We start from the raw sequence: 24740 nt of genomic DNA, 5'->3' as shown, positions 1-24740 counted from the left end.
ATCAGTTTGGCCCCCTCCCTCTGCTGGGCGGCACCTGGTCCATATGGTTGCCATAAAAGCTTCCGTTTTCCGGAACTCCACTAGATTGGGTTCCGCAGTTTTTTTGGGTATCTGGGATTTGACCAATATCCTTTTGTGATGTTTTGTTATGCTTGTCTGTCATTATATGCTCTCGGTTATGTCATGATGACGAATCTTGAAGTTGGTCTTAAAACATGTTCTGGTTTGTGGAACACAATGTCTATACCTGTTATACCGATTTTTGTTTTGTTATCTATGTTCAAAATAAAAAAAAAAAAAAAAAAAAAATCTTTCATCCAATTTCTAATTTCTGTTGCATTTATAAATTCTAAAAACCAGTATAAAGAAATAGTAGTAGTAAAAAAAAAAAAAAAAAAAAAAAAAAAAAACTTGTGGGTTTAACCAATCATTTTTGTGCATCATTTCTCCATGTAATACGGGGAGCGCCACAGGCGTGTCCTTAGCTTACATACTTTTTGCTAATCGGTATCCCTCTTTCCCATCTCAGAAAGTTGGGAGGTATGAATATGATCTTGCAGTTTAGTGGGAACATGTCTACTGAAGGCATTTACAAGGAGTTTAGTATTCATATTGTAAGCTTTGGCAAAGCACGGTCTTACATAAAGTGGATCTGCTTTGTTACTTACTCCTGAAATAAGATTACTGGAAAGAAAGAGGGCCATCTTATGAGCCTCCACCCAAAGACTGGATTAAACAGCACGTAGGAGAAGCGACAGAGAAAAGTAGGTCAAGTGTCGGTCCATTTAAAGAGGAAAGACTGCAAAGTTCTGAAAATCTATCATAACACTGCAGGCCTGTTAACGGATAAATGGGAAATGTATAGTTGCTGTCATGAAGCCTTTCATGACAAATGTTAGTTGTAAAAGTCTCTCCTGCTTCCCTGTGCACCGAAAATTAAAAAGACACAAAGCTGTATGTGGACATCTAGAGCTAATCATGGGTGTCTGGTGCATGCTGGGATATCACTATTAATACTCTTAATGCCTAGTACACACCATTAATTTGTTTTTAAATAAAAAAAAATCTGACCTCTCTGGTCAGAGCCACTGTACTAAAAATCCAATGTCAGTACAGGGATCTCCTCCACTGAGCTATTGTGTTCTGATAGGTGGGACCCCCCCCCCCCCAACACTTCGGTCAGTGCTCTCTGCCATTGACTGGGAGCGCTGATCGGCTGCTGGTTTTCCAGCATGCATGTCCAAAAGAAGCCTGCTGTATGGCCAGCTTCTGTCAGACCGGCTGCCATACACACAGTGGAATGTTGGCCGGTTTTTATTGAACTGGCCGATGTCGCCCGACATTTGGCAGTGTGTACTAGGCTTTAACCTAGAACCCAGTGGGCTAAATGAAAAGAAACTGAAGAACTATGCAATGTTAGTACAGCGATCTCCCCTGCTGAGCGATTGTGTTGTGACAGGGAGACCCCCACCTCCTCCAGAACACCCCGTTAGCTATTGGCTGAGAGCGCTGATCGCCAGACCTTTTTCGGGCATGCTCTTTCGGCGTTTGGCCGGCTTCTGTCGAACCGGCTGCCGTACACATGGGCCGAATGTCAGCCGGTTTCTATAGAACTGGACGATACTGCCCAATATACTGCATAAAAAAAAAAATTAGCTAAGCATATCAAGAAAAACCTACCATGATAAATATGCAAGTAAGGAACTTTTGCTTGTTGCATGCTTTGTTACTGAAGGCTTCATGCAGATCATGCAGATTTTATAATTTGACAAAATTTAGGAAAACTGTACTTTACAGGTTTTTTTTTTTTTATATATAAATATAACAAAAATAAGAGAACATATCTTATAAATATGATGAGCTTAAAGGGTAAGTTCACCGTTTCATCAAAAATGAAAAGGTAAACTTCCTTCAAGTATCCTGTCCACCCCTCTGGCTGCAAATGGCAGCCGCGATGCCGGTGTAGCGGTCTATACATCATAATACACAGTCCAGAATGAGTATTCATCATAGTGCTTGCAAATTGAAGTTCTCATTGGTCAGCGCAGCCACAAAACGATGCTGACCAATGAGAAGTGCATCTGAGACAAATTCTTCAGGTAAGGTGTCCCAGAAGAAAGAAGCGCTTTCATTGACAAGTGTGGTCACAACGACCAATGGCTGCCTGCCACCGCAAGCACTACAACAGATATTCTCTCTAGGCCTGTGCATTGCTGTCTACAGAACACTACAACACAGGGCATCACAGCCGCTAGCTTGAGCTATGCACTCCCAAATAAGCAAGGGGAGTATCACTGGCTTTCCTAAAGTCCAAAATGACCTATTTTGTCTCCTTTATGTTAAAGCGTTTGTTAACCCAAGAAAAAAAAAAAAAAAAGAAGGATCATGCTCCTTTAAAGCATGTTATATAACACAGGTCTTGTGCGGTGTAATTTTGTCCCCTGTAACACCTAAAAAAAAACCTGGCTGATCCTTACAGTTTCTACCCTCCCCTATGTAAACTGACCATGGTGTATCATGGCTGCTGAGCCCTGACACCGTGGTCAGTTTACGTGCCCCCGTCATCCGCAGCCCTGCTATCTGTCTACTCTCTGCTCCCGTGTCCTCCTCCCCTCCCTGCCTGCCTGTCAGCTCGTGACAGTGCTGCCGCCGCCCCCCCCTTCTGCTGCTTGCATAACTGTAATACGTATGCACCATCTCCTATTGTAGTGCTCCCCTTTGTGTGCGATTTATAAAAAAAAAAAAAGATGATGTTACCACGAGTAAATAGATACCCAACATGTCATACTTTAAAAGTGCGCACACTTGTGGAATGGCGTCAAACTTTGGTACTTAGAAATCTCCGTAGGCATTGCTTTAAATTTTTTTACAGGTTACCTGTTTAGAGTTACAGAGGTCTTGGGATAGAATTTTTGCTCTCACGCCAACGTTCACATCGATACCTTAAATGTGTGGATCGAACGCCGTTTATATATGTGGGCGCGACATACATATGTGCTCGCTTCTGGTTTCTTTCAATCTTAAAACATTGCATAAACATAGTAAAAATTACACCCCAAAATACATTCTGCTACTCCTCCTGAGTATGGTGATGCCATACGTGAGACTTTTACACAGCCTGACCACATAGAGAGGCCCAACATTCAAGTAGCACAGTCAAGCGTTCTAAAAGGCATAATTTACACATTTCATTTCCTGACTACCTATAACATTTTTGAAGGCTTCTGAGCCTCTTTGTTAGGATTCTGTCTTCCTCAGTTTCCATTTCAGAGCCACTGCTTTCTACCGGCTCGTACTCGCTATCCGAGTCTGACGGAGAGAGTTCCCCGCTACTCTCGTCCGACATACTCTGGAGTATATGGAAAGCCTCCTCGCTACTGAATAGTTTTTAGCCATGTTGACAGATCACTGGGACAGATGTGTCACAGATGTTGATCGCTGGGACAGATGTGCACCGATGATCACTGACAGATGTGCTTTTTTACACAATGCAGAGGATTAACCCCTTAGGCTCCACAGTGAGTATAACAAGCATGCTTTACTGAATATACAGAATGATTTTACTGTTGTGGGTTTAGTAACACTTTAGGACCTGTACACTCGACTAGAAAACTGTACCAAAAATACCGCTTTTGATGCAATCATACGATAATCTGATCATTAGTACACAGCTTTTGAGAGACAATCACGACAATTCATGCAAAATTTTCAGATGGAACAAGCATGAAAAATTTTCCCGCATGGTACCAAATTGTATGATTTTCATTTAATCAGTACAGGTTTCGTCCGAAATACAATACAACACAACACATTACATTACATCACTTCTGAAGTTGTATTCTTGTAGCAACCTCTTTATTTTCGATATCAGACCAGTACGCAAAAAAAAAAAAAAAAAAAAAAAGGACAATCATTCGTCCGATATTCTCATTGTGTACAAGGCTTAATGTGGGAGTAAACACCCATCTCTGACCTAATAAGGCTTACCTATAGGTAGGTAGTGTAAATATCCCCTAAAATATGCACAGTTAAGGAGATACTTACGCTACATGCAGCCAGTGACATCACTGGTGCATGCGCTCTGAAGAAACAGCCACCTGGACCGTTCCTATAGAGCCCTGTGCCGTAAACGGTGGCTCTTGCGCACGAGTGATGTCATCGCGGCCCTGGCTTGTAAAAGTACAACAAATTACCTGGTCATTAGAGGGTAAATCCTTCTGGTCCTTAAGTGGTTAAAAACGCCAAAAAACGCTGAAAAATACGGCTATTCTGCGTTGATCAGAGTTTTTGAGCCATAAGCTTTTGTGGGAGTATAATTTTGTTTAAAAATGCTAAAAAAAAAACAAACACAGCTGAAAAACTCTACTGCAAAAATCAGCTGTCAGCTGCAGCCACTGATCAATGTATTCTGACAGTGGCATGAGCATGACCTGACAGGAAAGGGGGAGGGGTTGATAATTCCTGACATATGCCACTAAAATGCATATGTGAGTATAAGGAGCCAGTTCTGTTTATGTGATGATTCTATATTGCCCCAAGGTGCATAAGGGACCCCAGAATAGCGTATAAAGTACTCATTGTTTCGGTAAGAATACTCACACAGATGGCCCTAATGCTTTTTATAGATGGAGGGGTCCCATGCCATTAGCATACTTAAAGAGGAGCTCCATCTAAAAGGGGAAGCTCCGCTTGTTTGCGTCCTCCCTCACTGCTGCCACATTTGGCACCTTTCGGGGGGGAGCAGGTACCGGTTTGACAGATACCCGCAGCAAAGTCACTCAGAAGTTCGGACCCCCTCCTCCTTCCCCCGCTGCAAGTCCATTCACAAAGTGCAGCGCGCTTCGTGCATGCAAAGTAGGGATCCTGCTTTACCGCCGGTTTCCCTTACAAGAAATGGCGGCGGCAAACACCCGAGAGCCAAGTGAGAAAAATTGGGTGGGGTGTCGACATCGTTGGATTCCTGGACAGGTAAGTGTCCATATATGAAGACCCCTTTCAAACTAAAGCGCTGCTAGTTTTAGCGGCGCACTATAAACCCCTGCTAGCAGCCAAAAGGAAGGGTTAAATGCGCCCGAAAAGCGCCGCTGCCGAGTCGCTTTGCAGGCGCTTATTCATTTCAATGGGCGGTGGAGGAGCAGTTTATTCACCACTCCTAAACCACACCAAAAGATGCTGCTTGCCGGACTTTTTCTAACGTCCTGCAAGCGGACCGCTCCAGTGTGAAAGCACTCAGTCTCTCACACTGGGGCTGCAGGGGAGGCGTATTTCAGGCGCTATTTTTAGCCCTTTAGCGCCTGAAAAATGCCTCCAGTGTGAAAGGGGTCTAAAAGTCAGCAGTTACAGTATTTGTAGCTGCTGACTTTTCATTCTTTGGTAGGGGGGCTGGAGCTCCCCTTTAAAGTGATTTACAAGGTGATTGTTTACAAACAACCCATTCAGTTTTAGGCCCCTTTCACATGAGGCGGACTCCGCTTCCACAGAGTCCGCCTCAGTGGGAGATCAGTCCGTTGATCTCCACTGAGCCGGCGGATGACAGGTCCCTCTCTGCTCACTAAGCGGGGAGGGGCTTGTCAGGCGCCGCTGCTGCCTATGGAGGGATCGGATGAAAACGGACAGCATGTCCGTTTTCATTAGATCTCACCCGATCCGATCCGCCAGCGACGGACCTGGACGTAGGGCCATCCATCTGCTTTTAGCGGATCGGACCGGGTCGGATGTCAGCGGACATGTCTCCGCTGACATCCGTCGCAACATAGGCTAACATGGAGCGCCCGTTCAGGTCCGCCGTCAAAACTGACAGGCGGACCTGAACGGTCCAATCGCGTGAAAGGGGCTTAAATAGGAATGAAAGGTAAAACATTTGTTTATAGATTTAAAAAAAACAAACCTTATAAATATCATTTTTTCACCCTTTTTTTTTTTTAATAAGTGATCATATTCCCTCTGTTCTAAGCTGCATAAGAGGTGGGGGGAGGAGAAGCTGCAAGCACACTGAGCTTCCCAGTGAATGGCTGTGCAGTGTGGGTGCGTCAGGACAAGTCTGGTCTTTGAAGGAGAACAGGCTGAGTTCCCAGCACAGCTAGAGAACTGACCACACTGTGTTCTCCTGCTTACTGTGGTCAGTTTTTAATAGTGAAGCAGAGGGACTGGCAGGAACACCAGGGTTTTCAAAGAAAGCAATAAAAAAAAAAAAAGAGAACAGGAGACTTTCTCATTTGAGTACATGGTACAGCAGGCACATATCAGGAATATGAAATGTTGGGGTAACAAATATTTTAAAGAATGTAATTACCTTATAAGTTATAAGACAGGTATGTAGCTCATGATGCTGTGACATGATCAACAGTAATCTGATAAATATATCACTGCTGAATTATAGGGAATCTTCTATATCCAGCTTTGGCTTTATTTGTGCTATAATTTTTGGCTTCAATGCATCTCACACCTATTGTGGATCTTGGCTTATGCAAAAAACAGTATAGTACAGTATGCTGAGACGTCAAAGGCTTCCCTATTAATGTATTACTGTCAAAATGTATAAATTTATGCTGGTTAGTAGCTGAATATGAGCATTTTCATGATTCATCAGTAGTTCATATAAGTACTGTATGAAGACAAACATGCTCATATCCTGCTTTGCCTTATCCGTACTATATACAGTATGTCTGATTAGTTACCACTTTGTAATGTGCTACTAACCAGTATAATTTATACTATAAGGCCTCATGCACACAGGGCGTTTGCCATACTCTCCTAGATGCCTTTATTTTTGGCAGCAGCGTTTTGGCAGAAAAAAAAAACGCTTAATGTTTAAAAACGCGATTAGGCCCTTCAAGCGCTAGGGCAATAATTAATTTTATTGGCCAAAATAATAATTTATTCTGGCCATTGAAATGAATTAATGTGACTAGCTTTATCGCACGTTTAGACTTATTTACGTGTCTTTTTCTGTCAAAGCTCTGCTGCTTCTGGACACGCTGGCAGTGAGGTTATTTTTTCAGACTCTAAATGCCTACATGTGCATGGACACATAGGCTAACATGCAGGGGTGTTTAGGCTCGGTTCACACTGCTGCAACGGCAAAGTCGTATGCAACTTTTCCCTGTGACTTCATTCCAACTTGATCCGACCTGGATGGTATTTAGGAGCCCGTACAAGTCAAAGCTATGGTATCCCCAGTGGTAACCTATACCTGTGAAAGTTGGACAATAAGGAAGGCTGAACGCAGAAGAATTGATGCTTTTGAACTATGGTGGTAAAGAAGACTCCGTAAAGTCCCTTGCATGGCAAGAAGATCAAATCAGTCAATCCTAAAGGAAATCAACCCTGAATATTTCACTGGAAGGACAGACCCTGTTGGTGCAACGTGAATACTTTGGCCACCTAATGCGAAGAGAGGACTAATTGGAAAAGACCCCGATACCAGAAAACATGGAAGTAAAAAGAAGAAGAGGACAACAAGATGGATAGATAACAACATTGAAACAATGAATTAAAGCGGAGGTTCACACAAAAATTGAACCTCCGCTTTTTGGAACCCCCCCCCCCCCTCCGGTGTCACATTTGGCACCTTTCAGGGGGGAAGGGGGTGCAGATACCTGTCCAATACAGGTATTTGCACCCACTTCCGGGCGTAGACTCCCACGGGAGTCTACGCCACTTCCCGTCCCCCCGTGATGTCTGCTGGGACACGGGTTTTTTTTCTGTCTGTATGGTCTTATGGCCATCTTTAATGCATTTTTTAGGGTGTGCCCCCCAAATCTTTGTTTGTCTATGGTCCGTGAGGTCACCAAGAGTCGGACACGACTAAACAACTGAAGAACAACAACAGTAAGGACTGAAATCACACCCAAGTCGGACCAAAGTAGTGCAGGAACCTTTTCTAAAGTTAGAGCGACTTGTGTAGCATCTGTTAAGACAGCTCTCATAGGAAAACCTTGAATTTGTCATGCGACTTGGGGTCTCACAAGCTGGATCCCATGTCACAGCAGTGTGAACCAAACCTCAGAGAAAAAAAAAAGAAAGAAAAAAAAACAAAAAAAAACAAACAGACGCCCCTAACAGCAGCGTTTGAAACAATGGATACAATGTAACAGCTGAGTGGTGGGGCACAATCTGCTTGGCCTGTGGTGTGGAAATACAGTGGGTAAAATAATTATTTGATTCCTTGCAGATTTTGTAAGTTTGTCCACTTACAAAGAACCGAGGGGTCTATAAATATTATCATAGGTGTATTTTAAATGATAGAGACAGAATATCAACCAAAAATCCAGGAAAACCACAATACAAATGTAGAAATGTAAATCAAGTTGCAGTTCAGGGAGTAAAATAGTAAAAAGTATTTGATCTCCTACCAACCAACAACAATTCTGGCTCCCATAGACTGGCTACAGTATGTGCTCATGTGGTATACAGATTAGTCCTGTCAAATTAAGAAGGTGCTCCTAAAAACGTGTTATGTGTATAAAAGACACCTGTCCACTGAATCTCTTTCTTCCATTCAAACGTCACCATTATGACCAAACAGTTGTCAAAGGACGTCAGGGACATGATTGTAGACCTGCACAAGGCTGGAATGGGTTACAAGCAAGAAGCTTGGTGAGAAGGAGACAACTATTATTCACAAATGGAAGAAATACAAAATAACCATCAATCACCCTTGATCTGGAGCTCCATACAAGATTTTGCTGCATGGGGTAATGATGATCACGAAAAAAGTGAGGGATCAGCCTAGAACTACACGGGAGGAGCTTGTGAATAATCTCAAGGCAGTTGGGACCACAGTCACCAAACAAACCAATGGTAACACAATATGTCACCATGAATTGAAATCCTGCAGTGCCCACAAGTCCCCCTCCTCAAGAAGGCACATGTACAGGCCTGTCTGAAGTTTGCCAATGAACATCTAAATGATTCAGAGAAGGATTGGGAGAAAATGCTATAGTCAGATGAGACCAAAATTGAGCTCTTTGGCATTAACGCGACTCGTGTTTGGAGGCAGAAAAATGCTGACTATGACCCCAAGAACACCATCCCTACAGTCAAGCACAGAGGTGGAAAGATTATGCTTTGGGGCGGTTTCTCTGCTAAAAAGTTACAGGCCGACTTTGACGTATTGAGGGGCCAATGGATGGGGCCATGTATTGTAAAATCTTGGATGAGAACATTCTCCCCTCAGCCAAAACACTGAAGATGGGTCATGGATGGGTCTTCCAGCATGACAATGGCCCAAAACATACCGCCAAGGCAACAAAGGAGTGTCTCAAGAAGAAGCACATTAAGGTCATTGAGTGGCCTAGCCAGTCCCCAGATCTTACTCCTATAGAAGATCTATGAAGGGGGCTGAAACTTTGAGTTGCCAAGTGACAGCCAAGAAACATTAAGGATTTAGAGAACATCTGTAAAGAAGAGTGGACCAAAATGTCTCCTGAGATGTGTGCAAACCTGATAACCAACTACAAGAAACGTCTTACCTCTGTGCTTGCCAACAAAGGTTTCTACACCAAGTACAAAGTAATGTTTTGCTTGGGGATCAAATACTTACCGTATTTATCGGCATATAACACGCACTTTTTTCCCCTGAAAATCAGGGGAAAATCGTGGGTGCGTGTTATAGGCCGATCCCCGCCAATTTTGTGTGATCGGAGCGATCGCCGCCGACATACACAGCCGTGTGTAAATTCAAATATGGCGCCGAGACTGCAGGGACTCGGCGGAGCCGAGATACATATACCCGAGAGTCCTCGGCTTTTCTCGGCGCCGCTTACAGTCCCGCCCAGTCCCGCCATTGGACCTGTGTGTGATGTCCATCATAGGGCGGAACTGGGCAGGACTGTAAGCGGTGCCGAGAAAAGCCGAGGACACTCGGGTATGTGTATCTTGGCTCCGCCGAGTCCCTGCAGTCTCTGCGCCATATTTGAATTTACACACGGCTGTGTATGTCGGCAGGGATCGCGGCGATCACACAAGGCTGCACTGGGGCAAGGCTGCACTGGGGCAAAGCTGCACTAGGGCAAGGCTGCACTGACAAGGCTGCACTGACATGGCTGCACTGACATGGCTGCAATGGACACTGGGGCAAGGCTGCACTGACAATTTGGCACTGGGGCAAAGCTGCACTGACAATTTGGCACTGGGGCAAAGCTGCACTGACAATTCTGCACTGGGGCAAAGCTGCACTGACAAGGCTGCAATAGACACTGGAGCAAGGCTGCACTGACAAGGCTGCATTGATGGGCATTTTAATGTAAGTTTTTCTTCCTTAAACTTTACTCCTAAAAGTTTTTTCCTTAAAATTCCCTCCTAAACTTGGGGTGCGTGTTATACGCCGGCGCGTGTTATACTCCGATAAATACAGTATTTTACTCACTGAACTGCAACTCAATTTATAGCAACATTTGTATCCTGTGTTTTTCAGGATTTTTGGTTGATATTCTGTTGCTATCAATTAAAATACATTTATGATTAAAAAAAAATAAAGACCCTTCATTTCTTTTTAAGTGGGCAAACTTACAAAATCTGCAGGGGATCAAATAATTATTTTCCCCACTGTACAGCCCTATCCAAAAGTTTTGAGAATGACACAAATATAAAATTTTCACAAAGTCTGCTGCTTCAGTGTTTTTAGATCTTTTTGTCAGCTGTTACGAAGGTATGCTGAAGTGTAAAAGGTTAAATCTCCCTATTGTTTTCAGCCAAGGAAGCTGCCATCTTTGCCTCTGTTTAATCTACAACTGCCATGATGCTGCACATGTGATCAGTTATGACAACAGCCATTGGATGGTTTGACAGTTTGGTTGAGAGCCCAACCAATGTGAGTGTTACATTTCCGGCACGTGCCGGAAATGAAACCGTTTTATGGATGGGTTTACTTCCGATTTAGGTTTATGCAAAGAGTCAATATTGCAGTGTTGACCCTTCCTTTCCAAGACCTCTGCAATTTGCCCTGGCATGCTATCAATCAACTTCTGGACTACATCCTGACTGATGGTAGCCCATTCTTGCATAATTAATGCTTGGAGTTTGTCAAAATTTGTGGGGGTTTTTTGTTCGCCCGCCTTCTTGAGGATTGACCACAAGTTCTCAATGGGATTAGGGTCTGGGAAGTTTCCTGGCCATGGACCCAAAATTTTGATGCTTTGTTCCCCAAGCCACTTTAGTTATCACTTTTGCCTTATGGCAAGATGCTCCATCATGCTGGAAAAGGCATTGTTCATCACCAAACTGTTCTTAGATGGTTGGGAGAAGTTGCTCTGGCAGCGAAAGGGTAAAGCTAATAGGTCAGCATAACGGCCAGATAACTAGCATTTTCCAAGGGAGGTTGTCATGGTCAGTCCCTATGTTTCTCTCATGACAGCTTTACCTAAAGGATTATACCCTTTTCCCAACAGTATATAAAAAATTGCCTGTATGATGTAAAAAAATCTGGGATTATGATAAAGATGAAAAGTCTCACATCTACTGCCAAAACTGAGATCTGTACTATTATGTTTGGTCTAGTAAGATGAGCACAGCTATAAAACTGCATCCAAGGTTTGAAGCAAACTCTTGTTTGGCCAATGTAGGCCAAAGAAACAGATTGGCGTTAATGCAGCCCTCCCCAGCAGCACATGAACATGAACCTGCTGATTTGCTCATAGTTGCTGTTTTTTAAGTGTGTAGTACCAGGTCCACTTTAAAAGTCAATATACAAAAAGGCGACAACATCTGGATTCCAGATCTGATACGAAAAGCAAAGCTTGGCACAGTTACAATCGAGCTGGTTACAGAAAGACATAAAAATATAAAAATGAACAGCAGCAGCTCCAATGCTGCTCAATGTGTGGGAGAATTATACATTAGACACCTCTGTTGGTTTCCAAATCCAGCATAGACTTGGAAATGAATGTTTATTGATTTTCCTAATGATTCACGTCAGTGGTGAGACGGAGAAATACCCCAGAGGAATAGGCAAGCTTCTCGGCTTTGCGGGAGCCCGATTCTCACTGACTTCATCAGCTGGCACACAGGATGTGACCCCTCTTGTTCTTAGCGCTGGGCCTCCTCTGAAGACAACTCCCAAATACAGGAGGTGAAAAATGAGCATTAGAGGGGGCAAAACACATCACATTTGTTACAAAGAGGACCTAACAATCCGCCTCTGCCAGCACTGTCTAACTAGATTTTTACTGGACGGTAACCACGCATGTTCCTAGAATAGGCCTCTTGAATTATTATGTTATTCAGTCAGGAAGTCTGGAAGCAGAGAATTTATGCAGTCAGTGCACCACTTCAATGTAGACAATCGAAACGGCTTTCAAATTACAGTGCTACTGCTCCACCTAGAGGGCATTGAAAATAATACAGCTAAAGACCTAAATAATCTGTTAAAGTGTTGCTAAACCCAGGACTCTGCATTCATATACAGTATCTGGTTTTCCATAGTACACAGAAATCCATAGAAATGCAATTATTTTAGCAAATATAAACTGCTAAATACCTTTTCTCATCAGCAGTATATAGTGGTCTTGTAACTTCTAATGCCGTGTACACACGAGCGGACTTTACGGCGGACTTTCCGAATGAACGGACTTGCCTACACACGATCAACCAAAGTCCGACGGATTCATACGTGATGACGTACGACTGGACTAAAACAAGGAAGTTCATAGCCAGTAGCCAATAGCTGCCCTAGCTTCGGTTTTTGTCCGTCGGACTAGCATACAGACGAGCGGACTTTTCGACTGGACTCGAGCCCGTCGGAATGATTTGAAACATGTTTCATTTATAGGTCCGTCGAACTTTTGGGAAAAAAAAGTTTGCTGGAGCCCACACACAATCGAATTATCCGACGGACCAAGTCTGCCGTAAAGTCCGCTCGTGTGTACGTGGCATAACAGTGTCCGGCCAAGCACTGGTTAAAACTTGTAGGCGTTTTCATTCTCCTCTGACTGTCCTATAAGGTTGCAGGACCCCTGATCCTGTGTCCGGACAGTGCCGATTGGCCCTGTGCTGATCACATGTACCCCCCCAAGAAACAAAAAAAAAAAAAAAACCTCTCTAGCAATATACACCCAACTGAGCATGTGCAAAGTGCCCCCAAGGCTCTGTATTATCAGGAGATAGATTGGGGACTGTAAAAGAAAGGGAAGGATCAGAGAAGACAGGATCAAAACAGCCTTTATACACAATGCAGAGTATTAACCCTTTAGGTTCCACTGTGAGTATACCAAGCATTCCTTTTCTGCATATTTAGGCCTCATACACACGGACATTTTTACAGCTGCGTTTTTGCGCTTTTTTTGCAGATTAAATGCCACTCCATGTTATTCAATGGCCTCATACACATGGCGTTTTTGAGCTGTAACAGGCATTGGCGTTTTTAAGCTCCAAAAAAAAAACCCAGAGCCAGCGCGTTCTGAGGCTCCAGCGCTAGAGCTGTAAAAACGTGTTAAGGTGTTAAACGCGGTAAGCCTCGTCCAGCGTTTCTCTGCCTCTATTCAAAATCAATGGTTCCCTATGGGAGCCCATTGATTTGAATAGAAGTCGCACCAGAGGTCGGATCAAGATGATGCGACTTGTGTGCTGAGAATCTTGAAATGGAACCCCGCCAAAATGTAAAAAAAATGTTTGCGTGAGGTCCCATTGGTAGACTAAGATCCACAAATCTAACTTGTATTTTAAAGTATTACAGATGGTATTCAAAGATATAGAAGGCTGTGCATACTGAATAAAAGGTCACATATGGTCCCTCCAATACAAAATGTATATTAATCTGCATAAAACTGTCCTTACATTTTTTTTTTTTTTTTTTTCAGCAAATAGGCTGAACAAAACAATTTAACAGGATTTAACATTCTCGCTAAACAGTGTGGATGGACAAATCTCCTGCTGTAGCTATTGTATTCTGACAGCCGGTATCGCTGGTTGTCAAAATGTCCGAAGAGTGTCTGCATCTGATTGGATGCATCCACTGTTTGACCAACAATTTAGTGCCTAGCTCCTTCGTTTTTTCAGTTGAAAATTGTGGGGCGGGTGCGTACAGAGACACCCATAAAGGCAAATTCTCCTGGTTCATCCGGAATTGGATGAAATTTGCTTTGTATACGGCTAGTTTTAGTCCCAGTCTTGCAGCATATATAATGCTCCCATGGCAGATGCACTTTAAAACCAAAAGTTAACCATGTCAGTCTTCACATTACTTTCATGAGACGTTTCCTATAACTAAAGCCTTTTTTCCCTAATAAAAACCTGACACAGGTTCTAGCCCTCCACACTTAAAAAATAAGGGCATTTTCACACTGAGCCGCGCCGGGCGTCATAGGTAAGGCACCGCTATATATGGGCAGGGGCGCTTTAGGAGTGGTGTATACGCTTCTCCAAAAGCAGCCTCAAAGAAGCTGCTTACAGGACTTTACAATTTAGAAAATTGCATGACAAGTCAGTAATTGGTAACAGATCAGCTGCAGGGGTGCCTATTGGTGACTAGTCCTTTGTCCTCTGCTTACTTTTTTGGGCTCAGCTTCCAATGCCATGCTGCCAAGTTGATTAAAAAGCTTGTTTATAACTTGGGCCTCAACGGGGATCTAGATTCCAAACCCAAGCCAGTTTATTCAAAGCCCTGCAAAAATTCAGCTTAAGGGTTTTCATTTATGGATATCATGCCTGTTTTACAGGCGTTTGCTTGCAATTACATGATGTAATAGGAGTGTGTCATAGGCTGGCTAAAAGGACTTGCTCTATGTATGTACAGTTATGCCAAAAGAAAAATCCCCTGCATAGTACACAGATAATCAGAACATGATGGATTTTACTGTTTGGTCGGATCTTACTGCTGAGCTGCAACAATTCTTTTGTTTATGTTTTCTTTTTTTTTTTTTTAAGTGGAACTCCAGGCAGAAATGTTAGAGCACTTTCACGAATGTTATTTTTTACCATCAAGAAAGATCTTTTTGCAAACAGTTCTTCAGCGATTGACAAATGACTCCTGCAAACCTAAATAATAGTGGCTTAAAGCGGGGGTCCACCTATCTAGAATTTTTTTTTTTTTTTTAGTTCATTCACAAACTTTTCTTCTCAGCATTACATACTCACATATTGTGTGTAATATGTCTGCCTGTGTCAGATTTCGTCGGAAAGAATAACTTATATTATTCACTGCAGGCGGTTTCCATCTTCATTGTGGGCATTTGAAGCCCACAAACATTTATTTCCTGGATTTGGTGAATGCTGTGCTCCCAGCATTCACCGTTCGTTCCCGCACATGCTCAGTGGCATCCTGGGAAGCCTGAGACTAGCTCCCAGGAGTCTGGGAGAGGCTAGAAACACGCCTACTCCCACGGGAGGAGAACCAGGAAGTGCAAAGAAGAATAGAAAAATAAAAGGTAATTACGGCGATTTAAATTTTTTTAAACGGCATGTCAGCATCTAGGCAAGGAAGAGAATACATACAGACATTGTTCAAAATTTGGGTGGAACCCCGCTTTAATTTCTGCTAGTCTGTGTGCAAGATCGGTGGCTGATATGCCTGCCCCTTCCCCGGTCATCTGTCATGTAACATCCCCTATGTAGTTGTGAGCAGTGATGTCATTAAGATGCCACTTCTTCATTTGGTTGTTGCACCCATTGAGCCCTTTTGACCGATTGTGCTCTATATATTGGTTATACAGGGTTGCTATCCCTGTATAATGTCCATTGTTTGTTACTCTTATTTTTTCCCCCTTACTGAATCGAACAATCAATAAAAAATTTTAAATTAAATAATAAAAGGATGCTATTTCTAGCTTTGTCTTACATATCCATAGCACTCTTTGGAGATTATTGGGACTGTCCAGCAGGGAGTGGAATGGTTGACTCTCCTCTTACCCTCATCCTCTTTCCCACCCTCATCTCCTCCACACCCTCTGCTTTCCTTTTCTTTCTCTTATTATTATTATTATTATTCAGGATTTATATAGTGCCAACAGAGCTTTGCAACATGAGGGCAGACAATACAGTTACAATACAATACAGTTGTCCCTTCACTTTCTCTTTTTTTATATACAAAAGAAAAGAAAATGGTCTGGTATTGCCAGTGACACACCTCCATCCCCAAATTAAATGCAACAAATAAGATTTATTAAAATTGTATAACATTCATTGTATATGAAATGCATGAACAGAGGTTCCAAACCACTTGGCAGTGATAAAACACATCACTAAGCAGCCATATACATATTTAGAATTGTTGATGTACAGTAAAACACAGGCGTCATAACTCGACGCGTATCGCTGCTCGCTTCTTCAGGAGTAGATGTAAATGCAGTGTATATATGGGCTGAGCAAATGTCTCAAAAGCTATTAAACCAACGGCAAGGTATGTCTATCCTGGGATATAAAGGGAAGGAACCAGCAAAGACCCACCAGGGGACAGATGGAGGGCAAGCATAACATGGGCAAATAGTGTGACCTTTGATGTCCCTCAACGTCCAACATGATCTGCAGCATAATCCGTGTGTCCTCAGCAAGTGAAGTGTGGGACCAAGACCTCTAGCCGCGCTGCCTGCGATTGGTGCGCTGAGACAGCCGCAGACACAGCCGTATCGCAGTAGGCTAGAGCCTGCCTCACGTATGGGAGGAGGAGGGGGGAGTGAGCATGCGTCGGGTCCGTGGCCTACCACTGATTGCAGCATGGAGCTCTCCGCCACCCAGGGCAGCAGCTGCCAGTGCTAAGGGCACTGGGGAGGAATGCTGATCCTCTGCAGAGGACTCTATTTCAACTGCAGGGAAAGAGATCCAAGAAGGGGCTGCCGGAGTGACTGGAGACTAATGGAGAAGGTAAAGGGGTGGCCGGAGGAGGGGAGTGAGAGAGACACCGATAGGACAGGGGCCGAAAGATGAACTGTCAGAGGTGAGCACAGGGACCAATAGGAAGTTCTATACCAGGAGAAGGACAGGGAGATATGTGCCCAGGGAGTCAGACCATGACAATCTAAATATGTACTGTCAGAGCTGTACCAGAGATGGACAGTGTGCTGGGAGAGATGAGAAAGGATCGAGCTATTGCCTGCTGGGGAGAGCTGAATAGAGTTATATTAAGAGTGCAATATAGCGAGAGAGTGCTCAGACTTGAGAGTGCAGTATAGAGTGCTTATGGACTGTCCTACCAGAGAGTGAAGTACAGAGTGCTCACTGCTGCCCCTGGAGAATGGGGATTACTGGTGGCTCAGAGCAAGGTGCACAGGTGAGAGGGGAGGGGGTGCTGCACTTGCCGGGGAGGGCGGGGACTCAGAGGGGCAATTACTGTAGCGGACCATGTGTGATCTCCTCCTGGGGATCGGACATATGGTGGGGTGAGCGGAGTTCTGACCTCCCACCCCCTGGACGCAGTCACAAGACCTTTGGCACACCACTCTGTACACCTGTTGCAGTTTGGGCACTCGGGCTCAAAAAGTTTCGCCATCACTGGCCTAGCCTATAAGAAGATTGCCAAGACCCTGAAACTGAGCTGCAGCATGGTGGCCAAGACATACAGCAGTTTAACAGGGCAGGTTCCACTCAGAACAGGTCTTGCCATGGTCGACCAAGGAAGTTGAGTGCATGTGCTTGCTCAACGTCATATTCAGAGGTGGTCTTTGGGAAATAGATGTATGAGTGCTGCAGCATTGCTGCAGAGGTTGAAGGGGTGGGGGGTCAGCCTGTCAGTGCTCAGACCATATGCCGCATACTGCATCAAATTGGTCTGGATGGCTGTCATCCCAGAAAGAAGCCTCTTCTAAAGATGATGCACAAGAAAGCCAACAAACAGTTTGCTGAAGACAAGCAGACTAAGGACATGGATTACTGGAACCATGTCCTGTGGTCTGATGAGACCAAGATAAACCTATTTGGTTCAGATAGTGTCAAGCGTGTGTGGCGGCAACCAGGTGAGGAGTAAAAACACAAGTATGTCTTGCCTACAGTCAAGCATGGTGGTGGGAGTGTCATGGTCTGGGGCTGCATGAGTGCTGCCGGCACTGGGGAGCTACAGTTCATTGATGGAACCATGAATTCCAATATGTACTGTGACATACTGAAGCAGAGCATGATCCCCTTCCTTTGGAGACTGGGCCGCAGGGCAGTATTCCAACATGATAACGACCCCAAACACACCTCCAAGACGACCACTGCCTTGCTCCCCCCCCCCCGAAGAGCAGACAATGGCCCAGCAGGAAGCATTCCCACATCAACACTGTCTGTGTTAATGGGAGAATCAAGCTAATTTCTTTCTTGCAATATTATTGAGCTTATTTTAAAATTATATCCATCTGATGAATCCTTAAAACGAATACTGCTACACACATCTTCCAGCACGCTGGAAATCTTGGTAACTGCCGATATAGACGATGGACTTTTCTTGCTCTCTTCTGAGAAATTACACTACAGCAGGTGTAGGCAACCTTTGAGAGGTGGAGATCTACCTGAACAACATGAAAGTCATCAAAGGATCACCAGGGTCCAGCACCCTTATTTTAATAAATTAACTAGCAGGGCCTAACTAAATAGTAGGGAAAACGTAGAAAAATATATTAAAACAAATGTCACTGTAAAAATATCTAAACTTAGCCCATCTTAAAATAGGACGGCGTCGGTCCGTCAGTAGGGCAGAGGACGGCGTCGGTCCGTCAGTAGGGCAGAGGACGGCGTCAGTAGGGCAGAGGACGGCGTCAGTAGGGCAGAGGACGGCGTCGGTCCGCCAGTAGGGCAGAGGACGGCGTCGGTCCGTCAGTAGGGCAGAGGACGGCGTCGGTCCGTCAGTAGGGCAGAGGACGGCGTCGGTCCGTCAGTAGGGCAGAGGACGGCGTCGGTCCGTCAGTAGGGCAGAGGACGGCGTCGGTCCGTCAGTAGGGCAGAGGACGGCGTCGGTCCGTCAGTAGGGCAGAGGACGGCGTCGGTCCGTCAGTAGGGCAGAGGACGGCGTCGGTCCGTCAGTAGGGCAGAGGACGGCGTCGGTCCGTCAGTAGGGCAGAGGACGGCGTCGGTCCGTCAGTAGGGCAGAGGACGGCGTCGGTCCGTCAGTAGGGCAGAGGACGGCGTCGGTCCGTCAGTAGGGCAGAGGACGGCGTCGGTCCGTCAGTAGGGCAGAGGACGGCGTCGGTCCGTCAGTAGGGGAGAGGACGGCGTCGGTCCGTCAGTAGGGGAGAGGACGGCGTCGGTCCGTCAGTAGGGGAGAGGACGGCGTCGGTCCGTCAGTAGGGGAGAGGACGGCGTCGGTCCGTCAGTAGGGGAGAGGACGGCGTCGGTCCGTCAGTAGGGGAGAGGACGGCGTCGGTCCGTCAGTAGGGGAGAGGACGGCGTCGGTCCGTCAGTAGGGGAGAGGACGGCGTCGGTCCGTCAGTAGGGGAGAGGACGGCGTCGGTCCGTCAGTAGGGGAGAGGACGGCGTCGGTCCGTCAGTAGGGGAGAGGACGGCGTCGGTCCGTCAGTAGGGGAGAGGACGGCGTCGGTCCGTCAGTAGGGCAGAGGACGGCGTCGGTCGGTCAGTAGGGCAGAGGACGGCGTCGGTCGGTCAGTAGGGCAGAGGACGGCGTCGGTCGGTCAGTAGGGCAGCAGCCAAGGGTGTACACATGGGGCAGTAGGAATTATACCCTGTTACTTTCAGTGGGCACTACTACCCACCAATCATGACCCATCCAAGTAAATAGGGTCACTCTGAAAGTGTCCTGCAACTGCATGTTTGCGTGGGGTCCAAAGAGTTATTGCAGGTGGCGAGGAGGCGATAAAATGCCTCCTCTCTGCCTGCTTTAACCCCTTGGTCGCTGTACGGCACATGATTGCAGAGTGCATGCATAGTTGCCTCATTTAATTCCAATGGGTCAAGCTTAGAGGGTGCTACACCCTCCAAGCGTGACAGGGCATATAATTCCAGGTGCAGCCATGTGTACACCCTTACTGCCCTGAGCCCCTTAAAATATTAACACAGAGTTCACATAGATATAGATGCTGCTCTGGCCAATTCATTATTGTGTAAGACACTCAGACCTGAAGCAGAAGATCGTAGAGGACACTTTCAGTGCACCACAGAGCCCTTCTGTCTTGCAGCATGTGCGCGCACCACTTCGGCTAGCAGAGTTTTGAGGCGGAGTGCAGTGGATATCACTCCGCTTTTTACAGCAACAGGAGTTAAAAGAGGCATTGGCTAATGCAGTCGCTTGCTCAATCCTCTCCCTCAGTGGCCAGCACCAGGTCAGGTGCAAATGACAGAAGCGATCCCACTGTGTTTGACACTATGGGGACAGCAGGTCGGCAAACCGAAGGCACGATCTACCAGTTACCTGGCTGTGGTCAACTGGCAGATCACGATCGAACAGTTGCCGACCCCCACACTACAGGATACCCTGCCAGCCATAAGAGGCCCAGGATAGCTAAAAATGCTGCTGAATTCAGTCCATACACCAGAGAGATTAGCTTTGTACTCACCGTACTTCCTCACCAGCAAAATCAAACACCCTTGTGATGGTCACTTTTTTGGGCTCTTCCTTAGTCGAAGGAGTTTGCTGTGGAGCTTTATTGGTTTCCTTGGGTTTATCTGGTTGGGCCTGGAAGGAAGATATTAGCAAAAAGAATAAGAGTCAAGTAATATAAAAAAAAACAAAAAAAAACTATTAACAAGTTTTCAAAACAGGCGTTAATATGTTTTCCGATAGACATCAAAAGTAGAAAAGTTTATAAGAACTCAACTTTTGCTAAAGAAAAAAAAACCTTTACATTTCTATCTGCAGCCACTATAATTTCCTAAAACTGCCAAGCAATTAAAATGCTGCTTCCAAGCAATATTCCTGTAGAGGTGTGTTTTGAAAAAAATGTGTAAAAAAAAAAAAAGGAGGGAATAAAAAACAACATAGCCTCCTACAGTAAGGGGGAATCCAAGCCCTAGAATCTCAAGGTTGGTGGCAAGAGAGTCATCAGCTAAAGAGCGAATGGGCATAAAAGCCTAAAAAGATTTGTGTAGCACAGATTGTATTATTGTGTTCACTGATGATTTCATAAAGAACCCCTAATTTGTGCCTGGCTCTCCTCCTGGCGCTGAACTTCTGATGCAGAGGGTGTTAAGCTGGGTTTACACATATTGAATATTGTCCAGTTTAGCAGGAGCCAAACGAATTTCAATCAATGTGTACTGCTCTCTGCTCATAGTTACTTATTAGAGCTGCACGATTCTGGCAAAAATGAGAATCACAATTTTTTTGGTATAGAATAAAGATTATATTTCTCTCATGATTCTCGCGGCGTAACATCATCTTTCATAGTATAAAAAAAACTGGGCTAACTTTACTGTTTACTTTTTTTTTTAAATTCATTAAAAATGTATTTTTTTTCCCAAAAAATTGCATTTGAAAGACCGCAGCGCAAATGCAGTGTGACATAAAATATTGGAACAACCACCATTTTATTCTCTAGGGTCTGTGTTTAAAAAAAATATATAATAGATATAGATTATGTAAACTGAAAGGTAACCAGGAAAATCCGCCCACCCAAGCCTGTATTACCACCTCCGCGCTACACAAAATGAAAAACCCAAAACAAAGCTGCCACTTAAATATTCAAAATATGTAAAAACTGAATCCACCCTCCAATGGTGCAGATGGATAGTGGCGCTAACTTTAACAGTGGTAAGAATGGGTCAGACCCCACCGTTCTTACTACTATGAAGTGAGTTGGGGGTGTGCTGACTCTCCAAGGTGATGAAAAATGAATTGACAATCACTCTTATGGTAAAAAAACTTAATAATAAACTGTGACACGCTAGTGTAAACTAATAGTGCCCCCAATGATAAACTGTGATGTGATGACCATATATTAAAATACACCACGTGACAGTAAAAAATAAATTGATGATTACAACATATAATCAATAATGTCAAAATCAGGTATAAAAAAAAAACACCCACTCCTACACCCAAAACACTGCGCTGATGGACAAAGAAGCTTGAATCTAAGCTGCTGCTTGAAGTGTAACAACAATATATGCAAAAATTTGATTCACCACAAACTAGCCCCAAGTGAACTCAAATAGCAGCGCTAAATAAATCCCAATGAAATAAAAAAGTGATGAAATTAATCCACCAGTGATAAACTTATATGCTTACTCCTTCCTACCACTGTGCATCAAAATAATCTAGTCTATATTCACAAATATAGTGCGCATACCCAATTGCGTGAATATCATAGCTGTACACAAAAATATTAAAAAAAAATTATATATATATATATATATATATATATATATATATATATATATATATATATATATATATATATATATATATATATAAACACCAGTGTAAATAAGTCCACAAATGTGTAAAAAAAAAAAGTCCAAAAAATATATTGATCCGTGACGTGATGCAGTGTAGATCTCCACTTAAAGTAATTCTTCCACCGCACCTCTGTGACCGTGAATCCACTCCCCTTAAGTTAATACACTCACCAGCTCCTTTCGCCCACACTCTCGTGTTGGGCCACAAAGCTTTATCCCACACAGAAAGGGGGAATATATGGTCTCCAATAGTTCACCTTTACATATCCAGAGTGTATTGATCAAAAGCTCTCTCCACATGAAAAAAAGAAAATGATCCAATAGTGCAATAACGTAATGATATTTATTAAAATAACACGCTCCTCCACCATTAAACTCACATCTTTAAAATTCACTGCAAGCCCAAAACAGCACAGCAAGCTGTCCCAGCACAAACTCCAAACAGTAAAACCAGTGTATGGTGGTCGCAGCGGACCCAGGTACTGCGCTCTCTAATACCCGTCTCACCCGATCCCTGGTGTTGCTAGGACCCACTTCCGCACTTCCTCGTATGGCGCTCCCTGTCACAGCGTCCTACGTCACAAGCGTTCGATTGCCATGTAGCCACGCCCCGACACGGCACGCCCCTACACGGCACGGCAATCATTCTTTTATTACCTCCGCTCGGATCGGGAGCGGAGGGTATAAAAGAATGATTGCCGTGCCGTGTAGCCAATCCCATGATTAAGTCTTCATGACGAAACATGTCGGGGCGTGGCTACACGGCAATCGAACGCTTGTGACGTAGGACGCTGCGACAGGGAGCGCCATACGAGGAAGTGCTCTGTGTGGGATAAAGCTTTGTGGCCCAACACGAGAGTGTGGGCAAAAGGAGCTGGTGAGTGTATTAACTTAAGGGGAGTGGATTCACGGTTACAGAGGTGCGGTGGAAGAATTACTTTAAGTGGAGATCTACACTGCATCACGTCACGGATCAATATATTTTTTGGACTTTTTTTTACACATTTGTGGACTTATTTACACTGGTGTTTATATATATATATTTTTAATTTCTATATATATTTTTGTGTACAGCTATGATATTCACGTAATTGGGTATGCGCACTATATTTGTGAATATAGACTAGATTATTTTGATGCACAGTGGTATGAAGGAGTAAGCATATAAGTTTATCACTGGTGGATTAATTTCATCACTTTTTTATTTCATTAGGATTTATTTAGCGCTGCTATTTGAGTTCACTTGGGGCTAGTTTGTGGTGAATCACATTTTTGAACATATAATCAATGACAGAAATATGAAAAAATCTGTAAATGAAATGCAATGTGAAAACGATAAAAAAAAAAACAAAATAGTCCACAAAACCAGTGATAGTAATGTGTGATGGGATGCAAAAAATCCAAGGAAAAGTGCAGGTGTACTCCAAAACATTCTGCTGTGATCCACAAATTTCACCACACCTCAGTGACGTGATTTACTCCCTTCTGAAGTTCAAACACACCAGCTATTAAGGCCTCCTACTCTCGTGTTTGGCCATACAGAGCCTCCAACCCACTCTCATGGGGGTTAACATACGACCCAGGTCTCCACTGCTGCACACTGGCTATTCTCCTCACAATCATGAATTCATATATGGAATGAAAGAAATGCTCCAATAGTGTAGTGACGTTTAAACAGATCAATTTATTCACACTAAAACAGCGCTAATAAACTCACATTTAAATAAAAACTAGTAGGCAAAATCACTTCACAGCAGTTGGAACACAGCACGGCACACTGAACGGTGATACAAAACGAAACCACAACACACGGCCACGGCGGACCCAGGGAGCATAGAAGCTGGAGAGTGTCTCACCCGCCTGCAGCAACCCGTCCCTCAGCCGATCCCCGCTCCGTCACCCGTCACTCCTTCCTCTACTCCTTGTGTTAGATTGCCAGATAGCCACGCCCTGACATGTTTCGCCACCAGGACTTATTCATGGGGTTGGCTATCCGGCGAGGCAATCACCAATTTATGCAGATCGAATGGGCGGGCGCAAATCACTCTGCGCTTACACACTTCCTGTGTCCCCGTGACCGTGATTAATACAATCTCTCTTCATAGAAAGCAGCTAATACAAGGTGAATGCATTTAGATCGCTACTAACAAAAGAACTAAAAGATCATTATCAATGTTCACCTTCTATAAAATGAACTACAGTCTCTTTTTAAGGTGCTTAGTGGCTTATATATTACTACCTTGTGGCAAAAAATATAAAAGTGTAAACACATACATAAATAATTATAATCAAACTAAATACAAATTAAATATGACATTACATCATTGTGTACACCAAACCAAATAATCTTTATAATACTGAAAAAAAAAATTTTTATATAGTACTAAAAAAAGTTTTGTTTTTATTAAAAAATCCTTTTCTTGTGTATATATATGAGATATCCAAAATATTGGCAATTAAATGTGAAGGATACCAGTATTTAAACA

At 44.0% G+C, this 24740-nt stretch overlaps 1 protein-coding gene across 2 annotated transcripts in view; it reads right to left on the bottom strand.

Moving 5' to 3' along the window:
• CFDP1 (craniofacial development protein 1) overlaps nucleotides 1–24740 on the bottom strand; it is a 126152-nt gene that overhangs the window by 77752 nt on the left and 23660 nt on the right. For both annotated transcript variants that reach the window (XM_073605433.1, XM_073605434.1), the window contains exon 4: nucleotides 20415–20533. In XM_073605433.1, coding sequence (XP_073461534.1) covers nucleotides 20415–20533 — 119 coding nt within the window. The remainder of the gene's footprint in view (nucleotides 1–20414; nucleotides 20534–24740) is intronic.

The sequence above is a fragment of the Aquarana catesbeiana genome, linkage group LG11 (genome assembly GCF_042186555.1).
Source record: "Aquarana catesbeiana isolate 2022-GZ linkage group LG11, ASM4218655v1, whole genome shotgun sequence".
NCBI classification, from domain to species: Eukaryota; Metazoa; Chordata; class Amphibia; order Anura; family Ranidae; genus Aquarana; species Aquarana catesbeiana.
This window is presented reverse-complemented; position numbering and strand designations above follow the sequence as displayed.